Below are 20,817 nucleotides of genomic sequence, written 5' to 3' on the forward strand. Positions count from 1 at the left end.
ATCATGATTCAGAGAGCAACACCGCATCACGTTTCAGAGAGCAACACGTTTCCGAAAGCAACAACGCATCACGTTTCCGAGAGCAACACATTTCAGCGAGCAACACGTTTTGGATTAGCAACACATTTCAGAGAGCAACACGTTTCGGAGAGCAACACGTTTCAGAGAGCAACACCGAATAACGTTTCAGAGAGCAACACCGCATCACGTTTCACAGAGCAACAACGCATCACGCTTCGGAAAGCATCACGTTTCAGAGAGCAACATGTTTCAGAGAGCAACACAGAATCACGTTTCAGAGAGCAACAAGTCCTCACGTTTCAGAGAGCAACAAGTCCTCACGTTTCAGATTAGCAACACATTTCAGAGAGCAACAGGTTTCAGAGAGCAACACTGCATCACGTTTCAGAGAGCAACAATGCATCACGTTTCAGAGAGCAACACCGCATCAAGTTTCAGAGAGCAACAACGCATCACGTTTCCGACAGCAACAACGCATCACGTTTCAGAGAGTAACACCGCATCAAGTTTCAGAGAGCAACAACGCATCACGTTTCCGACAGCAACAACGCATCACGTTTGAGAGAGCAACATATTTCAGAGAGCAACACGTTTCAGAAAGCAACACCGAATCACGTTTCAGAGAGCAACACGTTTCCGACAGCAACAACGCATCACGTTTCCGAGATAAACACATTTCAGAGAGCAAGACGTTTCAGAGAGCAACACTTTTCAGAGAGCAATACCGAATCACGTTTCAGAGAGCAGCACCACATCACGTTCCAAAGAGCAACAACGCATCACGTTTCAGAGAGCAACAACGCAGCACGTTTCAGAGAGCAACTGCGCATCACCTTACAGAGAGTAACAGGTTTCAGAGAGCAACAACGCATCACGTTTCAGAAAGCAACACGGTTCAGAGAGCAACACAGAATCACGTTTCAGAGAGCAACACCACATCACGTTCCAAAGAGCAACAACGCATCACGTTTCAGAGAGCAACACCGCATCACGTTCCAGAGAGCAACAATGCATCACGTTTCAGAGACCAACACCGTATCACGTTTCAGATAGCAACTGCGCATCACCTTACAGAGAGCAACACATTTCAGAGAGCAACAACGCATCACGTTTCAGAGAGTAACACGGTTCAGAGAACAACAACGCATCACGTTTCAGAGAGCAACACGGATCAGAGAGCAACACAGAATCACGTTTCAGAGAGCAACACCGCATCACGTTTCAGAGAGCAACAACGCATCACGTTTCCGACAGAAAAAACGCATCACGATTCAGAGAGCAACATGTTTCAGAGAGCAACACCGCATCACTTTTCCGACAGCAACGCATCACGGTTCAGGTAGCATCACGGCATCATGTTTCAGAGAGCAACACGTTTCAGAGCGCAACACCGCATCAAGTTTTAGAGAGCAACACCGCATCACGTTTCCGATAGCAACGCATCACGTTTCAGACAGCATCACCGCATCACGTTTCAGAGAGCAATACGTGTCAGAGAGCAACACCGCATCACGTTTCAGAGAGCAACACCGCATTACATTTCACAGAGCAACTCTTTTCAGAGCCCAACACCGGATCACGTTTCAGAGAGCAACACCGCATCACGTTTCAGAGAGCAACACCGCATCACGTTTCCGACAGCAACGCATCACGTTTCAGAGAGCAACACATTTCAGCGAGCAACACGTTTTGGATTAGCAACACATTTCAGAGAGCAACACGTTTCGGAGAGCAACACGTTTCAGAGAGCAACACTGAATCACGTTTCAGAGAGCAACACCGCATCACGCTTCAGAAAGCATCACGTTTCAGAGAGCAACACGTTTCAGAGAGCAACACAGAATCACGTTTCAGAGAGCAACAAGTCCTCACGTTTCAGAGAGCAACAAGTCCTCACGTTTCAGATTAGCAACACATTTCAGAGAGCAACAGGTTTCAGAGAGCAACATGTTTCAGAGAGCAACACCGCATCACGTTTCAGAGAGCAACAATGCATCACGTTTCAGAGAGCAACACCGCATCACGTTTCAGAGAGCAAAACGTTTCAGAGAGCAACACGTTTCAGAAAGCAACACCCAATCACGTTTGAGAGAGCAACACCGAATCACATTTCAGATAGCAACACTGCATCACGTTTCAGAGAGTAACTCCACATCACGTTTCAGAGAGCAACAACGCAGCATGTTTCAGAGAGAAACAACGCATCACCTTTCAGAGAGCAACACCGCATCACATTTCAGAGAGTAAAACGTTTCAGAGAGCAACAACGCATCACGTTTCAGAGAGCAACACGGTTCGGAGAGCAACACAGAATCACGTTTCAGAGAGCAACACCGCATCACGTTCCAGAGAGCAACAATGCATCATGTTTCAGAGAGCAACACCGCATCACATTTCAGAGAGCAACAACGCATCACTTTTCAGAGCAACAACGTATGACGTTTCAGAGAGCAACACCGCATCACGTTTCCGACAGCAACAACACATCACGTTTCAGAGAGCGACACATTTCAGAGAGCAACACGTTTCTGAAAGCAACACCGAATCACGTTTCAGAGAGCAAAAAAGAATCACGTTTGAGAGCGCAACGCCGCATCACGTTTCAGAGAGCAACACCACATCACGTTTCAGAGAGCAACACGTTTCAAATAGCAACACCACATCACGTTTCAGAGAGCAACAATGCATCACGTTTCAGAGCAACAACGCATCATGATTCAGAGAGCAACACCGAATCACATTTCAGAGAGCAACAACGCATCACGTTTCAGAGAGAAATGCCGCATCACGTTTCAGAGAGCAACATGTTTCAGAGAGCAACACCGCATCACGTTTCAGAGAGCAATAATGCATCACGTTTCAGAGAGCAACACATTTCAGAGAGCAACACGTTTCAGAAAGCAACACCGAATCACGTTTCAGAGAGCAACACCGCATCATGATTCAGAGAGCAACACCGCATCACGTTTCAGAGAGCAACACGTTTCCGAAAGCAACAACGCATCACGTTTCCGAGAGCAACACATTTCAGCGAGCAACACGTTTTGGATTAGCAACACATTTCAGAGAGCAACACGTTTCGGAGAGCAACACGTTTCAGAGAGCAACACCGAATAACGTTTCAGAGAGCAACACCGCATCACGTTTCACAGAGCAACAACGCATCACGCTTCGGAAAGCATCACGTTTCAGAGAGCAACATGTTTCAGAGAGCAACACAGAATCACGTTTCAGAGAGCAACAAGTCCTCACGTTTCAGAGAGCAACAAGTCCTCACGTTTCAGATTAGCAACACATTTCAGAGAGCAACAGGTTTCAGAGAGCAACACTGCATCACGTTTCAGAGAGCAACAATGCATCACGTTTCAGAGAGCAACACCGCATCAAGTTTCAGAGAGCAACAACGCATCACGTTTCCGACAGCAACAACGCATCACGTTTCAGAGAGCAACACCGCATCAAGTTTCAGAGAGCAACAACGCATCACGTTTCCGACAGCAACAACGCATCACGTTTGAGAGAGCAACATATTTCAGAGAGCAACACGTTTCAGAAAGCAACACCGAATCACGTTTCAGAGAGCAACACGTTTCCGACAGCAACAACGCATCACGTTTCCGAGATAAACACATTTCAGAGAGCAAGATGTTTCAGAGAGCAACACTTTTCAGAGAGCAATACCGAATCACGTTTCAGAGAGCAACACCACATCACGTTCCAAAGAGCAACAACGCATCACGTTTCAGAGAGCAACAACGCAGCACGTTTCAGAGAGCAACTGCGCATCACCTTACAGAGAGTAACAGGTTTCAGAGAGCAACAACGCATCACGTTTCAGAAAGCAACACGGTTCAGAGAGCAACACAGAATCACGTTTCAGAGAGCAACACCACATCACGTTCCAAAGAGCAACAACGCATCACGTTTCAGAGAGCAACACCGCATCACGTTCCAAAGAGCAACAATGCATCACGTTTCAGAGAGCAACACCGAATCACATTTCAGAGAGCAACAACGCATCACGTTTCAGAGAGAAATGCCGCATCACGTTTCAGAGAGCAACATGTTTCAGAGAGCAACACCGCATCACGTTTCAGAGAGCAATAATGCATCACGTTTCAGAGAGCAACACATTTCAGAGAGCAACACGTTTCAGAAAGCAACACCGAATCACGTTTCAGAGAGCAACACCGCATCATGATTCAGAGAGCAACACCGCATCACGTTTCAGAGAGCAACACGTTTCCGAAAGCAACAACGCATCACGTTTCCGAGAGCAACACATTTCAGCGAGCAACACGTTTTGGATTAGCAACACATTTCAGAGAGCAACACGTTTCGGAGAGCAACACGTTTCAGAGAGCAACACCGAATAACGTTTCAGAGAGCAACACCGCATCACGTTTCACAGAGCAACAACGCATCACGCTTCGGAAAGCATCACGTTTCAGAGAGCAACATGTTTCAGAGAGCAACACAGAATCACGTTTCAGAGAGCAACAAGTCCTCACGTTTCAGAGAGCAACAAGTCCTCACGTTTCAGATTAGCAACACATTTCAGAGAGCAACAGGTTTCAGAGAGCAACACTGCATCACGTTTCAGAGAGCAACAATGCATCACGTTTCAGAGAGCAACACCGCATCAAGTTTCAGAGAGCAACAACGCATCACGTTTCCGACAGCAACAACGCATCACGTTTCAGAGAGCAACACCGCATCAAGTTTCAGAGAGCAACAACGCATCACGTTTCCGACAGCAACAACGCATCACGTTTGAGAGAGCAACATATTTCAGAGAGCAACACGTTTCAGAAAGCAACACCGAATCACGTTTCAGAGAGCAACACGTTTCCGACAGCAACAACGCATCACGTTTCCGAGATAAACACATTTCAGAGAGCAAGATGTTTCAGAGAGCAACACTTTTCAGAGAGCAATACCGAATCACGTTTCAGAGAGCAACACCACATCACGTTCCAAAGAGCAACAACGCATCACGTTTCAGAGAGCAACAACGCAGCACGTTTCAGAGAGCAACTGCGCATCACCTTACAGAGAGTAACAGGTTTCAGAGAGCAACAACGCATCACGTTTCAGAAAGCAACACGGTTCAGAGAGCAACACAGAATCACGTTTCAGAGAGCAACACCACATCACGTTCCAAAGAGCAACAACGCATCACGTTTCAGAGAGCAACACCGCATCACGTTCCAGAGAGCAACAATGCATCACGTTTCAGAGACCAACACCGTATCACGTTTCAGATAGCAACTGCGCATCACCTTACAGAGAGCAACACATTTCAGAGAGCAACAACGCATCACGTTTCAGAGAGTAACACGGTTCAGAGAACAACAACGCATCACGTTTCAGAGAGCAACACGGATCAGAGAGCAACACAGAATCACGTTTCAGAGAGCAACACCGCATCACGTTTCAGAGAGCAACAACGCATCACGTTTCCGACAGAAAAAACGCATCACGATTCAGAGAGCAACATGTTTCAGAGAGCAACACCGCATCACTTTTCCGACAGCAACGCATCACGGTTCAGGTAGCATCACGGCATCATGTTTCAGAGAGCAACACGTTTCAGAGCGCAACACCGCATCACGTTTCAGACAGCATCACCGCATCACGTTTCAGAGAGCAATACGTGTCAGAGAGCAACACCGCATCACGTTTCAGAGAGCAACACCGCATTACATTTCACAGAGCAACTCTTTTCAGAGCCCAACACCGGATCACGTTTCAGAGAGCAACACCGCATCACGTTTCAGAGAGCAACACCGCATCACGTTTCCGACAGCAACGCATCACGTTTCAGAGAGCAACACATTTCAGCGAGCAACACGTTTTGGATTAGCAACACATTTCAGAGAGCAACACGTTTCGGAGAGCAACACGTTTCAGAGAGCAACACCGAATCACGTTTCAGAGAGCAACACCGCATCACATTTCAGAGAGCAACAACGCATCACGCTTCAGAAAGCATCACGTTTCAGAGAGCAACACGTTTCAGAGAGCAACACAGAATCACGTTTCAGAGAGCAACAAGTCCTCACGTTTCAGAGAGCAACAAGTCCTCACCTTTCAGATTAGCAACACATTTCAGAGAGCAACAGGTTTCAGAGAGCAACATGTTTCAGAGAGCAACACCGCATCACGTTTCAGAGAGCAAAAAAGAATCACGTTTGAGAGCGCAACGCCGCATCACGTTTCAGAGAGCAACACCGCATCACGTTTCAGAGAGCAACACGTTTCAAATAGCAACACCACATCACGTTTCAGAGAGCAACAATGCATCACGTTTCAGAGCAACAACGCATCATGATTCAGAGAGCAACACCGAATCACATTTCAGAGAGCAACAACGCATCACGTTTCAGAGAGAAATGCCGCATCACGTTTCAGAGAGCAACAACGCAGCACGTTTCAGAGAGCAACTGCGCATCACGTTTCAGAGAGTAACAGGTTTCAGAGAGCAACAACGCATCTAGTTTCAGAGAGCAACACCGCATCACGTTCCAGAGAGCAACAATGCATCACGTTTCAGAGACCAACACCGCATCACTTTTCTGACAGCAACGCATCACGTTTCAGGTAGCATCACGGCATCATGTTTCAGAGAGCAACACGTGTCAGAGCGCAACACCGCATCACGTTTCAGAGAGCAACACCGCATTACATTTCAGAGAGCAACACGTTTCAGAGCGCAACACCGCATCACGTTTCAGAGAGCAACACCGCATCACGTTTCAGAGAGCAACAATGCATCACGTTTCAGATTAGCAACACCGCATCATGTTTCAGAGAGCACCAACGCCTCACGTCTCAGAAAGCATCACGGTATCACGTTTCAGAGAGCAAAACGTTTCAGAGAGCAACACGTTTCAGAGAGCAACACATTTCAGAAAGCAACACCGCATCACGTTTCAGAGAGCAACACCGCATTACATTTCAGAGAGCAACACGTTTCAGAGCGCAACACCGCATCACATTTCAGAGAGCAACACCGCATCATGTTTCAGAGAGCACCAACGCCTCACGTCTCAGAAAGCATCACGGTATCACGTTTCAGAGAGCAAAACGTTTCAGAGAGCAACACGTTTCAGAAAGCACCACCCAATCACGTTTGAGAGAGCAACACCGAATCACATTTCAGAGAGTAACTCCACATCACGTTTCAGAGAGCAGCAACGCAGCACGTTTCAGAGAGCAACAATGCATCACCTTTCAGAGAGCAACACCGCATCACATTTCAGAGAGTAAAACGTTTCAGAGAGCAACAACGCACCACGTTTCAGAGAGCAACACGGTTCGGAGAGCAACACAGAATCACGTTTCAGAGAGCAACACCGCATCACGTTCCAGAGAGCAACAATGCATCATGTTTCAGAGGGCAACACCGCATCACGTTTCAGAGAGCAACAATGCATCACCTTTCAGAGAGCAACACCGCATCACATTTCAGAGAGTAAAACGTTTCAGAGAGCAACAACGCACCACGTTTCAGAGAGCAACACGGTTCGGAGAGCAACACAGAATCATGTTTCAGAGGGCAACACCGCATCACGTTTCAGAGAGGAACAATGCATCATGTTTCCGACAGAAACAACGTATCACGTTTCAGAGAGCAACACGTTTCAGAGAGCAAAACGTTTCAGAGAGCAACATCGAATCACGTTTCAGAGAGCAACCCGCATCATGTTTCAGAGAGCACCAACGCATCACGTTTCAGAAAGCATCACGGCATCACGTTTCAGAGAGCAACAACGCATCATGTTTCAGAGAGCACCAACGCATTACGTTTCAGAAAGCAACACCGCATCACGTTTCAGAGAGCAACACATTTCAGAGAGCAACAATGCATCACGTTTCAGAGAGCAACACGTTTCAGAGAGCAACGTCGACTCACGTTTCAGAGAGCAACACCGCATCACGTTTCAGAGAGCAACAATGCATCACGTTTCAGAGCAACAACGCAGCACGTTTCAGAGAGCAACAATGCATCACGTTTTAGAGAGCACCAACACATCACATTTCAGAAAGCAACACTCAATCACGTTTCAGAGAGTAACACCGAATCACATTTCAGAGAGCAACACCGCATCACGTTTCAGAGAGTAACGCTGCATCGTTTCAGAGCAACAACGCAGCACGTTTCAGATTAGCAACACCGCGTCACGTTTCAGAGAGCAGCAACGCATCAATTTTCAGAAAGCAACACCGCATCACGTTTCAGAGAGCAACACCGCATCACGTTTCAGAGAGCAACACGTTTCAGATAGCAACACCGCATCACGTTTCAGAGAGCAACAATGCATCACGTTTCAGAGCAACAACGCAGCACGTTTCAGAGAGCAACAATGCATCACGTTTGAGAGAGCACAAATGCATCACGTTTCAGAAAGCAACACCGCAACACGTTTCAGAGAGCAACACATTTCAGAGATCAACAACGCATCACGTTTCAGAGAGCAACACGTTTCAGAGAGCAACATCGCATCACGTTTCAGAGAGCAACACCGCATCACGTTTCAGAGAGCAACACGTTTCAGATAGCAACACCGCATCACGTTTCAGAGAGCAACAATGCATCACGTTTCAGAGCAACAACGCAGCACGTTTCAGAGAGCAACAATGCATCACGTTTGAGAGAGCACAAATGCATCACGTTTCAGAAAGCAACACCGCAACACGTTTCAGAGAGCAACACATTACAGAGAGCAACAACGCATCACGTTTCAGAGAGCAACCCGCATCATGTTTCAGAGAGCAACAATGCATCACATTTCAGAGCAACACGCAGCACGTTTCAGAGAGCAACAACGCATCATGTTTCAGAGAGCACCAACGCATTACGTTTCAGAAAGCAACACCGCATCACGTTTCAGAGAGCAACACATTTCAGAGAGCAACAATGCATCACGTTTCAGAGAGCAACACGTTTCAGAGAGCAACGTCGACTCACTTTTCAGAGAGCAACACCGCATCACGTTTCAGAGAGCAACAATGCATCACGTTTCAGAGCAACAACGCAGCACGTTTCAGAGAGCAACAATGCATCACGTTTTAGAGAGCACCAACACATCACATTTCAGAAAGCAACACCGCATCACGTTTCAGAGAGCAGCAACGCATCAATTTTCAGAAAGCAACACCGCATCACTTTTCAGAGAGCAACAACGCATCACTTTTCAGAGCAACAACGTATCACGTTTCAGAGAGCAACACCGCATCACGTTTCCGAGAGCAACAACACATCACGTTTCAGAGAGCAACACATTTCAGAGAGCAACACGTTTCTGAAAGCAACACCGAATCACGTTTCAGAGAGCAAAAAAGAATCACGTTTCAGTGCGCAACGCCGCATCACGTTTCAGAGAGCAACACCGCATCACGTTTCAGAGAGCAACACGTTTCAGATAGCAACACCGCATCACGTTTCAGAGAGCAACAATGCATCACGTTTCAGAGCAACAACGCAGCACGTTACAGAGAGCAACAATGCATCACGTTTGAGAGAGCACCAATGCATCACGTTTCAGAAAGCAACACCGCAACACGTTTCAGAGAGCAACACATTTCAGAGATCAACAACGCATCACGTTTCAGAGAGCAACACGTTTCAGAGAGCAACATCGCATCACGTTTCAGAGAGCAACACCGCATCACGTTTCAGAGAGCAACACCGCATCACGTTTCAGAGAGCAACAATGCATCATGTTTCAGAGCAACAACGCAGCACGTTTCAGAGAGCAACAATGCATCACGTTTTAGAGAGCACCAACGCATCATGTTTCAGAGAGCAACACCGCATCACGTTTCAGAGAGCAACACGTTTCAGAGAGCAACAACGCATCACGTTTCAGAGAGCAACACCGCATCACGTTTCATAGAGCAACACGTTTCAGAGAGCAACACCGCATCACGTTTCAGAGAGCAACAATGCATCATGTTTTCGACAGAAACAACGAATTACGTTTCAGAGAGCAACACGTTTCAGAGAGCAACACGTTTCAGAGAGCAACATCGAATCACGTTTCAGAGAGCATCACGGCATCACGTTTCAGAGAGCAACAACGCATCACGTTTCAGAGAGCAACACATTTCAGAGAGCAACATCGAATCACGTTTCAGAGAGCAACCCGCATCATGTTTCAGAGAGCAACAATGTATCACATTTCAGAGCAACACGCAGCACGTTTCAGAGAGCAACAATGCATCACGTTTCAGAGAGCACCAATGCATCACGTTTCAGAAAGCAACACCGCATCACGTTTCAGAGAGCAACACATTTCAGAGAGCAACAATGCATCACGTTTCAGAGAGCAACGTCGACTCACGTTTCAGAGAGCAACAACGCAGCACGTTTCAGAGAGCAACAATGCATCACGTTTTAGAGAGCACCAACACATCACGTTTCAGAAAGCAACACCCAATCACGTTTCAGAGAGTAACACCGAATCACATTTCAGAGAGCAACACCGCATCACGTTTCAGAGAGTAACGCTGCATCACGTTTCAGAGAGCAACAACGCAGCACGTTTCAGATTAGCAACACCGCATCACGTTTCAGAGAGCAGCAACGCATCACGTTTCAGAAAGCAACACCGCATCACTTTTCAGAGAGCAACAACGTATCACGTTTCAGAGAGCAACACCGCATCACGTTTCCTAGAGCAACAACACATCACGTTTCAGAGAGCAACACATTTCAGAGAGCAACACGATTCAGAGAGCAACACGTTTCAGAGAGCAATACCGAATCACGTTTCAGAGAGCAACACCGCATCACGTTTCAGAGAGCAGCAATGCATCACATTTCAGAAAGCAACACCGCATCACATTTCAGAGAGCAACAACGCATCACTTTTCAGAGCAACAACGTATCACGTTTCAGAGCGCAACGCCGCATCACGTTTCAGAGCGCAACGCCGCATCACGTTTCAGAGAGCAACACGTTTCAGATAGCAACACCGCATCACGTTTCAGAGAGCAACACCGCATCACGTTTCAGAGAGCAGCACCGCATCACGTTTCAGAGCAACAACGCAGCACGTTTCAGAGAGCACCAATGCATCACGTTTCAGAGAGCACCAATGCATCACGTTTCAGAAAGCAACACCGCAACACGTTTCAGAGAGCAACACATTTCAGAGAGCAACAACGCATCACGTTTCAGAGAGCAACACGTTTCAGAGAGCAACATCGAATCACGTTTCAGAGAGCAACCCGCATCATGTTTCAGAGAGCAACACGTTTCAGAGAGCAACATCGAATCACGTTTCAGAGAGCAACCCGCATCATGTTTCAGAGAGCAACAATGCATCACATTTCAGAGCAACACGCAGCACGTTTCAGAGAGCACCAACGCATCACGTTTCAGAAAGCAACACCGCATCACATTTCAGAGAGCAACAACGCATCACTTTTCAGAGCAACAACGTATCACGTTTCAGAGAGCAACGCCGCATCACGTTTCCGAGAGCAACAACACATCACGTTTCAGAGAGCAACACATTTCAGAGAGCAACACGTTTCTGAAAGCAACACCGAATCACGTTTCAGAGAGCAAAAAAGAATCACGTTTCAGAGCGCAACGCCGCATCACGTTTCAGAGAGCAACACCGCATCACGTTTCAGAGAGCAACACGTTTCAGATAGCAACACCGCATCACGTTTCAGAGAGCAACACCGCATCACGTTTCAGAGAGCAACAATGCATCACGTTTCAGAGCAACAACGCAGCACATTTCAGAGAGCAACAACGCATCACGTTTCAGAGAGCAACACGTTTCAGAGAGCAACATCGCATCACGTTTCAGAGAGCAACACCGCATCACGTTTCAGAGAGCAACAATGCATCACGTTTCAGAGCAACAACGCAGCACGTTTCAGAGAGCAACAATGCATCACGTTTTAGAGAGCACCAACGCATCACGTTTCAGAGAGCAACACCGCATCACGTTTCAGAGAGCAACACGTTTCAGAGAGCAACACCGCATCACGTTTCAGAGAGCAACATGTTTCAGAGAGCAACACCGCATCACGTTTCAGAGAGCAACACCGCATCATGTTTCAGAGAGCAACACTTTTCAGAGAGCAACACCGCGTCATGTTTCAGAGAGCAACACCGCATCACGTTCATGTTTCAGAGAGCAACACCGCATCACTTTCACGTTTCAGAGAGCAACAACGCTTCACGTTAGCAGAACACAAAGAGAAAAGATTATTACAAGTTATTTTGATCAACACAAATCCTCTTGTAGGAGTCGTGGAGGATAACCCCGACAGATGAGAGCCTGGGACCACTTACAAAACACGCTGTGCGTGTGCAGCTACACACTAACATGACTAGTACAGTCGGACTGTCTGTCTTTAACGTCTTAATGTTCCTCCAGCGATGATAATCATGTATGTGGAGCGAGATGATCCGTGTTCTGCATCACGTCTAATGAACCTGACGAGTGAACTAACAGACACACAAATCAAACCACTTCATCTCCAACACACATCTACACACACCAGCATTATTACACACAACACATGTGTGGCTCACTGCTCAGCACTGAAACACACACTTCTCCTCGAAGGCTCCTCATCAACACATCTCACAGCTTTTATTTTGGCAGTCAAGGATTCGTCTTCGGCTGCGATGAAAATGAATGGGAGCCAGAATCATCCTGTCAGATATAGTTTCCAATATCATTAAACTGTAAAGAAGTTCGACTCACACCGGAGTTACAGGAAGAGTCTGAGTTCAGATGTTCTACTTTACCTGGAAAAACATATTATTCTGCAATGAGCTCCTGAACGCAGCACAGAGAAGTTCATCTGGATTCAAACAGTCAGCGTCCGACATGACAAACACCAAGAGAGCAAAACCAAGACACACATCAACTAGAGATCTGTCTTTGAAATATTCCAGAGACCTCAGTTGTCATTATTCTGCAGCTCCTGGATCACTCACAGAAAAGCTTTCAGAAAAGGTTTCCTACCTCGATGAGGAAGTCGCCTGTACGCAGCCCCGCCTGCCATGCTACTCCTCCCTCGTCCACCGACTCCAGGTACTGCAGCGCAGGGAACGCAGGTGTGGGGGTGAACTCCTCGATGGGTGTGTCCGCTGGGACAGGTGGAGCAGAGACACAGAGACACAGAGACAGAGAGACAGAGAGACAGAGACACAGAGACAGACAGACAGAGAGACAGTGAGACAGAGACACAGAGAGAGAGACACACAGAGAGACAGAGACAAAGAGACAGAGAGACAGAGACAGACAGACAGAGAGACAGTGAGATAGAGACAGAGAGAGAGAGAGATACACAGAGAAACAGAGACACAGAGACAGACAGACAGACATACAGAGAGACAGTGAGACAGAGAGACAGAGACAGAGAGAGAAACATGTGGAGCAGATGTCAGGTTAAGAGATTCAACATTTAGCTGATAACATGACAGACTGTAAAATCATGATTATATGAAGTTATTAATAATATAATGACTCCATGTACACATTATTATTATTATTATAACATCACCTGATCCAACAGGTGAACATGTTTCTCTGAGACGATGGTGGGGAAGGTTGACTGCAGATTAGCTTAGTTTAGCATAAAGCCCTGAAGCAGAGTTTTAGGTTAGGTTAGGTAGTTACTTTATTAATCCCCGAGGGGAATTTTTTTTCACCACAGCAGCAAACAGAAGCAATAAGGTAATAATAGAATAATAGAAAGCAATAAAATAGCAGTAAAATAGCAGTAAAAAATATTAACTATAAATATAAATATAAAATGCACAGTATATACAGTGTATACAGTACAGTATATATCTATATATATTACATACAAGATTTCAAAACATCGGAGCGGGTTCAGAACACCGGAGGGTTCAGAGGCCAACAAGTGAACAGAAGCTCAGTTTTGATAGTATAAGTCACTTGTTTGTGGGTAACAAGGTAACATAAGTACATATGACAGTTTGGCAGTTACAGCAGGTTTATTTTGTTTCCTGCTGCTTCCAGTCTGCGATCCATGCTAGGCTAAAAGAGATAAAACAAAAGTGTACAAACTAAAGTGTAGAAATCTTTTCCTTGAAACAATAAAGTAAATATGAATATATCTGAAGGACAGCTGTGAAGCGTCACTGCTCATTTAGGAATTTGTTTGTAATGTTGAAGTTTAAATAATGTTTATCACCTGAAACTTTTTCTTTTCAGCAGAATAAACCAAAACACTGAAACATGAGTTCCAATGTGTCCCAATAAAAAACACCAAAGAAGAACTGAATAAAACAGCTGAATCTGCACATTTAAATCACCAAGTATCTCAACAGAAAACAAGAAAACAATCAATGTTCTGATACACGAGCAACATCTCAGCCCTGATCTTTACACAGACTACGTCATATATCTAAAAATATATCTATATACAATGAAGGAAATAATTATTTGATCTGAGTTTATAAGTTTGCCGACTGACAAGGAAATGAACGGTCTCTAATTGTAATTGAGGTTTATTTTAACAAAGAGACAGAATATTAAAAAAAAAAAAATCCAGAAAATAAAATCATATAAAATTATAAATTGATTTGCATTTGATTGTGAAATACGTATTTGATCTCCAACCAGCAAGAATGCTGTCTCCTGCAGATGGTTAGATTTGTCCTCTCGCTTTAAGAAAATGTATAAACCTGTATAAAAGACACCTGTCTCAACTGGTTACCTGTATAAAAGACACCCGTCTCAACGTGTTACCTGTATAAAAGACACCTGTATAAAAGACCCCCGTCTCGACTCGTCACCTGTATAAAAGACACGTCTCAACTCGTTACCTGTATAAAAGACACCTGTATAAAAGACACCCGTCTCGACTCGTCACCTGTATAAAAGACACGTCTCAACTCGTTACCTGTATAAAAGACACCTGTATAAAAGACACCCATCTCGACTCGTTACCTGTATAAAAGACACCTGTATAAAAGACCCCCGTCTCGACTCGTCACCTGTATAAAAGACACGTCTCAACTCGTTACCTGTATAAAAGACACCTGTATAAAAGACACCCGTCTCGACTCGTCACCTGTATAAAAGACACGTCTCAACTCGTTACCTGTATAAAAGACACCTGTATAAAAGACACCCATCTCGACTCGTTACCTGTATAAAAGACACCTGTATAAAAGACACCCATCTCGACTCGTCACCTGTATAAAAGACACCCATCTCGACTCGTTACCTGTCTAAAAGACACCTGTATAAAAGACCCCCGTCTCGACTCGTCACCTGTATAAAAGACACGTCTCAACTCGTTACCTGTATAAAAGCTCAAGAAGAAGCACAAGAAGGTCACGGAGAGGTCGAGCCGGTCTCCGGACCTTCATCCCAGAGAACATCTGTGGAGGGAGCTGAAGCTTCCTGTTGCCGAGCAACAGCCTGGAAACCTGAAGGGTTTGGAGGATCTGCAAAGAGGAGTGAACAACATCCCTCCTGAGATGTTCAAACCTGGAGACCAACTACCAGAAACGTCTGACCTCTGACCTCGCCAACAACGCTTTCTCCACCAAGTACTGAGTCATGTTCTGCTACGGGATAATATACTTATTCCACACAATCAGATGCAAATCAATTCATAACTTTTATATGATGTGATTTAAAATAAACCTCCATTACAATTATAGACTGTTCATTTCTTTGTCAGTGGGAAAACTTACAAAATCAGTAAGAGATCAAATAATTATTTCCTTCACTGTGTGATATATCTATCTATATATATATATATATATTACACACACACACTCTCTGGGAGGTTAAAATAAATATTGCGTTTGGGAGAAACTGGTGGTGACGAGTGACACTTCCTATAACTCATCGTTTTACTGGGAGACACAGTCGGAGAGCACACACACTTTACATGATTCTGTGTGTGTGTGTGTGTGTGTGTGTGTGTGTGTGTGTGTGTGTTTCTGAGTGTGTGTGTGTGTGTGTGTGTGTGTGTGTGTGTGTGTGTGTGTGTGTGTGTGTGTGTGTGTGTGTGTGATACAGTGACAGAGAAGGAGAAAGGGGGAGAATAGAAAAAAGAAAAAAAGAAAAAGGGCAGAAACACAGTGCAGAAGGAGGATGTGAGTTTATGTGACAGCTCGAGCATCAGCGCATGTTGTATGTGTGTGCGTGTGTGTGTGTGTGTGTGTGTGTGTGTGTGTGTGTGTGTGTGTGTGTGTGCGTTGGACCCGGTGCAGGATAAGCTCGGCTGGGTCAGTTCCCCGGGGTGATAGCAGTGTGTGTCAGAATGACTGGAACATTCCTCTTGTTTTTTGTTCTTCATCCTCCATGCTTGCCCCTCTCTCCTCTTCATCCTCCTCTTCCTCCATGTTAGCCCCTCTCTCCTCCTCCTCTCTCATCTTCTTCCTCCTCTCTCCTCCTCTTCTTCCATGCTAGCCCCTCTCTCCTCTTCTTCCTCCTCTTCCTCCATGTTAGCCCCTCTCTCCTCCTCTTCCTCCATGCTAGCCCCTCTCTCCTCCTCTTCCTGCTCTTCCTCCATGTTAGCCCCTCTCTCCTCCTCTTCCTCCTCTTCCTCCATGCTAGCCCCTCTCTCCTCCTCTTCCTCCATTTAAGCCCCTCTCTCCTCCTCCTCTCTCCTCCTCTTCTTCCATGCTAGCCCCTCTCTCCTCTTCTTCCTCCTCTTCCTCCATGTTAGCCCCTCTCTCCTCCTCTTCCTCCATGCTAGCCCATCTCTCCTCCTCTTCCTTCATTTAAGCCCCTCTCTCCTCCTCCTCTCTCCTCTTCTTCCTCCTCTTCCTCCTCTCTCCTCCTCCTTTTCCTCTCTCCTCCATCTGTGTCTTAAAACCATGAACCTCCTAAATGCCCCCCCCCCCACCACCACGGCGTGCAGGCCAATCGAACTGCACCACAGTAGTGGAATGCATCGTGGATTATGACATGGCGAGAATCGTCATAGAAACCAAGCAGCTCAGAAGTGTCTATTTTTAGAGCCAATCTGACGGCCTGGTGAAACATGGAGCTGCCTGGGTATCACAACAACTCCTGGTGTGTGTGTGTGTGTGTGTGTGTGTGTGGGGGGGGGGGGGGGGGGGTGCTGCCCAACACATCTGGTTAAACAGGAGTCTCTGTGGTTGGGTCTCGTCACTGATGTTGAAGTGAAACAGGAATGTTAAAAACTTACCATCAGCTGCATGATATTTAACAATAAACATCGTGTTTGTGAAGTTTCTCTGAAGTTATTGCAGCTTTATTGATGGTGTTCATGCAGATTAACACTGATGGAAGAGGAGACAAGCTGCACGCAGAACTACAATAAATGAGTGTGATGATGATGACATTATAATCACACAGTAAGAAGATGCTTCCTACCTTTAGCCCCCCGCAGCACGAAGCCGAAGCCCTCGTTCTCCTTCTTCTGGAGCACCACCGTCTTCTCGTCCACCACGCAGTCGCTGTGGAGGAGAGAGCGAGCAGAGCGGCCGTTAGCGCAGCCCATCATCCGCAGCATGGCCACGGACGCCCGGCCCGAGTGGAGGTTCATACTGCTGGAGGAGAGGAGAGCTAGTCCGGCCAGGGCAGGGCAGGGACACCCCGACCCCACCCCACCACCACCACCACCACCACCTCCTCCTCCTCCTCCTCCTCTCGCCGGCCTCGAGCTCTCTCAGTCGGTATGACAGCGGCCCCGGCAGCCCGGCGGCATCTCCAGAACCGAGACCCAAAAGAATAATAACAAAAACGACAACGGAAGAGACGCTCCTCCCTCCGCTTCCTTCCTCCGGTCCCCCGGTCCCTCCGGTCCCTGCGACTCCCGCCGCCGCAGCTGCAGCCTGTCCGCCTCCTGCACGCGGAGAAGCGGTTACCGCCGCCGCTGCTGCCGCTGCCGCTGCCGCTGCTGCTGCTGCTGCGGAGGCTCCGAGCGGCGGGGCGGGAGGGCTGCGGCGAAGAGGAGCGACATCAGGCTGCTGGGGAGAGCGGAGCGGCTTATGGCTCCTGATGAGGAGGAAGGCTGGAGCTCGGCGGGGGGGAGGGGGGCGGGGTGTGTGGAGTGGAGGTCTGTGTGTGTGTGTGTGTGTGTGGGTGGGTGGGGGGGGGGTTCTAGGTGTGTGTTCTCTCCTGATATCTGATCAGTTAATTGATTAGGTTAGGTTAGGTTAGGTAGTTACTTTATTAATCCCCAAGGGGAAATTTTTTCACTACAGCAGCATACAGGAAGCAATAGATAATAATAGAATAATAGAAAGCAATAAAATAGCAGTAAAATAGCAGTAAAATAGCATTGATTAATATATTCAGAACCCAGCTGAGTTGTGACGTATTCTTATTTCAGTTATATTTTTTTTATAAAAGATTTTATTTGGATGAATCTAAAAACTTATTTAATCAACTTTAATATGAATATTTACATATGCATTTTTTACAGGTAATGGTGGAGCACATCTTATAATTTAGGTTTTGACTTAATCAAACATTTACCTGTCAGTTAAAAGTCTCTGAGCTTCAACTCAGAATCTGCCTCATTAATGTCTTTTTCAGACCATTTTATGCTTTAACAGCTGTTTTTGGAACCAAATGGGTGGAAAATAATACTTCAGGTTGAGTTGATTAATCCTGATCTGCATTCTATAAGATATAAAAATATATATAAAGATATATAAATATATATAAAGATATATAAAGACATATAAATATATATAAAGATATAGAAAGATATATAAAGACATATAAATATATATATAAAGATATATAAATATATATAAAGACATATAAAAATATATAAAGATATATAAATATATATAAATATATATGAAGATATATAAATATATATAAAGATATAGAAAGATATATAAAGATATATAAATATATAGAAAGATATAGAAAGATATACAGTGCATCCAGAAAGTATTCACAGCGCTTCACTTTTTCCACATTTTGTTATGTTACAGCTTTATTCCAAAATGGATTCAATTCATTTTTTCCTCAAAATTCTACACACAATATCCCATAATGACAAAGTGAAAATAGTTTGTTTAAAATTTAAAACTTAAAACTTAAATTTAAAACTGCAGAGATGGTTGTCCTTCTGGAAGGTTCTCCTCTCTTCACAGAGCAACGTTGGAGCTCTGTCAGAGTGACCATCAGGTTCTTGGTCACCTCCCTGACTAAGGCCCTTCTCCCCCGATCGCTCAGTTTGTCCGGGCGGCCGACTCTAGGAAGAGTCCTGGTGGTTCAAACTTCTTCCATTTACAGATGATGGAGGCCATTGTGCTCATTGGGACCTTCAATGCTGCAGAAATGTTTCTGTACCCTTCCCCAGATCTGAGCCTCCATACAATCCTGTCTGAGGTCTACAGACGATTCTTTGGACTTCATGTCTTGGTTTGTGCTCTGACATGTCAACTGTGGGACCTTATATAGACGGTGTGTGTCTTTCCAAATCATGTCCAATCAACTGAATTTACCAGGTCGACTCCAATCAAGTTGTAGAAACATCTCAAGGATGATCAGTGGAAACAGGAAGCACCTGAGCTCAACTTTGAGTGTCATGGCAAAGGCTGTGAATACTTATGTACATGTGATTTTTTCATTTTTGATTTTTAATAGATTTGCAAAAATAAAAAAAATAAAAAAATGTATTTCACGTCATTATGGGGTATTGTGTGTAGAATTTTGAGGGAAAAAAATGAATTTAATCCATTTTGGAATAAGGCTGTAATATAACAAAATGTGGAAAAAGTGAAGCGCTGTGAATACTTTCCGGATGCACTGTATAAAGATATATAAATATATAGAAAGATATATAAAGAAATATAAATATATAGAAAGATGTATAAAGATATATAAATATATAGAAAGATATATAAAGATATATAAATATATAGAAAGATATATAAATATATAGAAAGATATATAAAGATATATAAATATATAGAAAGATATAGAAAGATATATGTGGGAGCAGCGGGTTGTTTGAGGAATCCTGCAGTGATGACTCTGAACAGAACAGCTCCTCCTTCAGTTTGACTCAGCAGTCTAAACTGACATCTTCTCCTCAGCTCTGATTATAATAACCACTATACCCCACCCCCCCTCTTTATTGAGGTATTCGTGTATGAAATGGTACGATCCATCTCTGATCTCCTGCAGTGATCACGGCCGAGACTCGTCATCTGAGCTGTGAAGCAGGTTCCATCGTAAAAACTGAGACGACGTCTGAGTTGAAGGCCGATTCTCAGCTGCAGCGATCAGCTGATATCAGGTGAGAATTACGATGAATGGACACGTGGGACGAGAGAGGACGAGAAAGACGGAGAGAGGCGCGATTGCCATCCTAGCAACAGTTCCCTTAGCAACACAATCTGTCTGGAGAGGAAGGAGGCCGGCACTGCTGACTGAAGGTCATCTCCCAGCATTCCCTCACACACACACACACACATACAGAAACACACACACACACACACACACACACATACAGAAACACACACACACACACACACACACACACACACACACACACACACACATACAGACACACACAAAACACACACACACACACACACACACACACACACACACACACATACAGACACACACACACACACACACACACACACACACACACACACACACACACACACACATACAGACACACACATACATACATATACACACACACACACACACACACACACGCGCGCGCACACACACACACACACACACACACACACACACACACACACACACACACACACACACACACACAGGGCGGCTCAGAGTGGGCGGTACCATCAAA

General features: G+C 45.4%; 1 protein-coding gene across 1 annotated transcript in view; it reads right to left on the reverse strand.

Annotated features, from left to right (window-relative positions):
• shank2a (SH3 and multiple ankyrin repeat domains 2a) overlaps window positions 1–20,817 on the reverse strand; it is a 174,860-nt gene that overhangs the window by 31,720 nt on the left and 122,323 nt on the right. The window contains exons 17-18 of the mRNA XM_069139632.1: window positions 17,394–17,476; window positions 13,026–13,150 (exon numbers count right to left, since the gene is read on the reverse strand). Coding sequence (XP_068995733.1) covers window positions 13,026–13,150; window positions 17,394–17,476 — 208 coding nt within the window. The remainder of the gene's footprint in view (window positions 1–13,025; window positions 13,151–17,393; window positions 17,477–20,817) is intronic.

Source organism: Embiotoca jacksoni, unplaced genomic scaffold (assembly GCF_022577435.1).
Source record: "Embiotoca jacksoni isolate LCO1_2020_lvr unplaced genomic scaffold, fEmbJac1.0.p SCAF_84, whole genome shotgun sequence".
In the NCBI taxonomy this organism is placed as follows: domain Eukaryota; kingdom Metazoa; phylum Chordata; class Actinopteri; family Embiotocidae; genus Embiotoca; species Embiotoca jacksoni.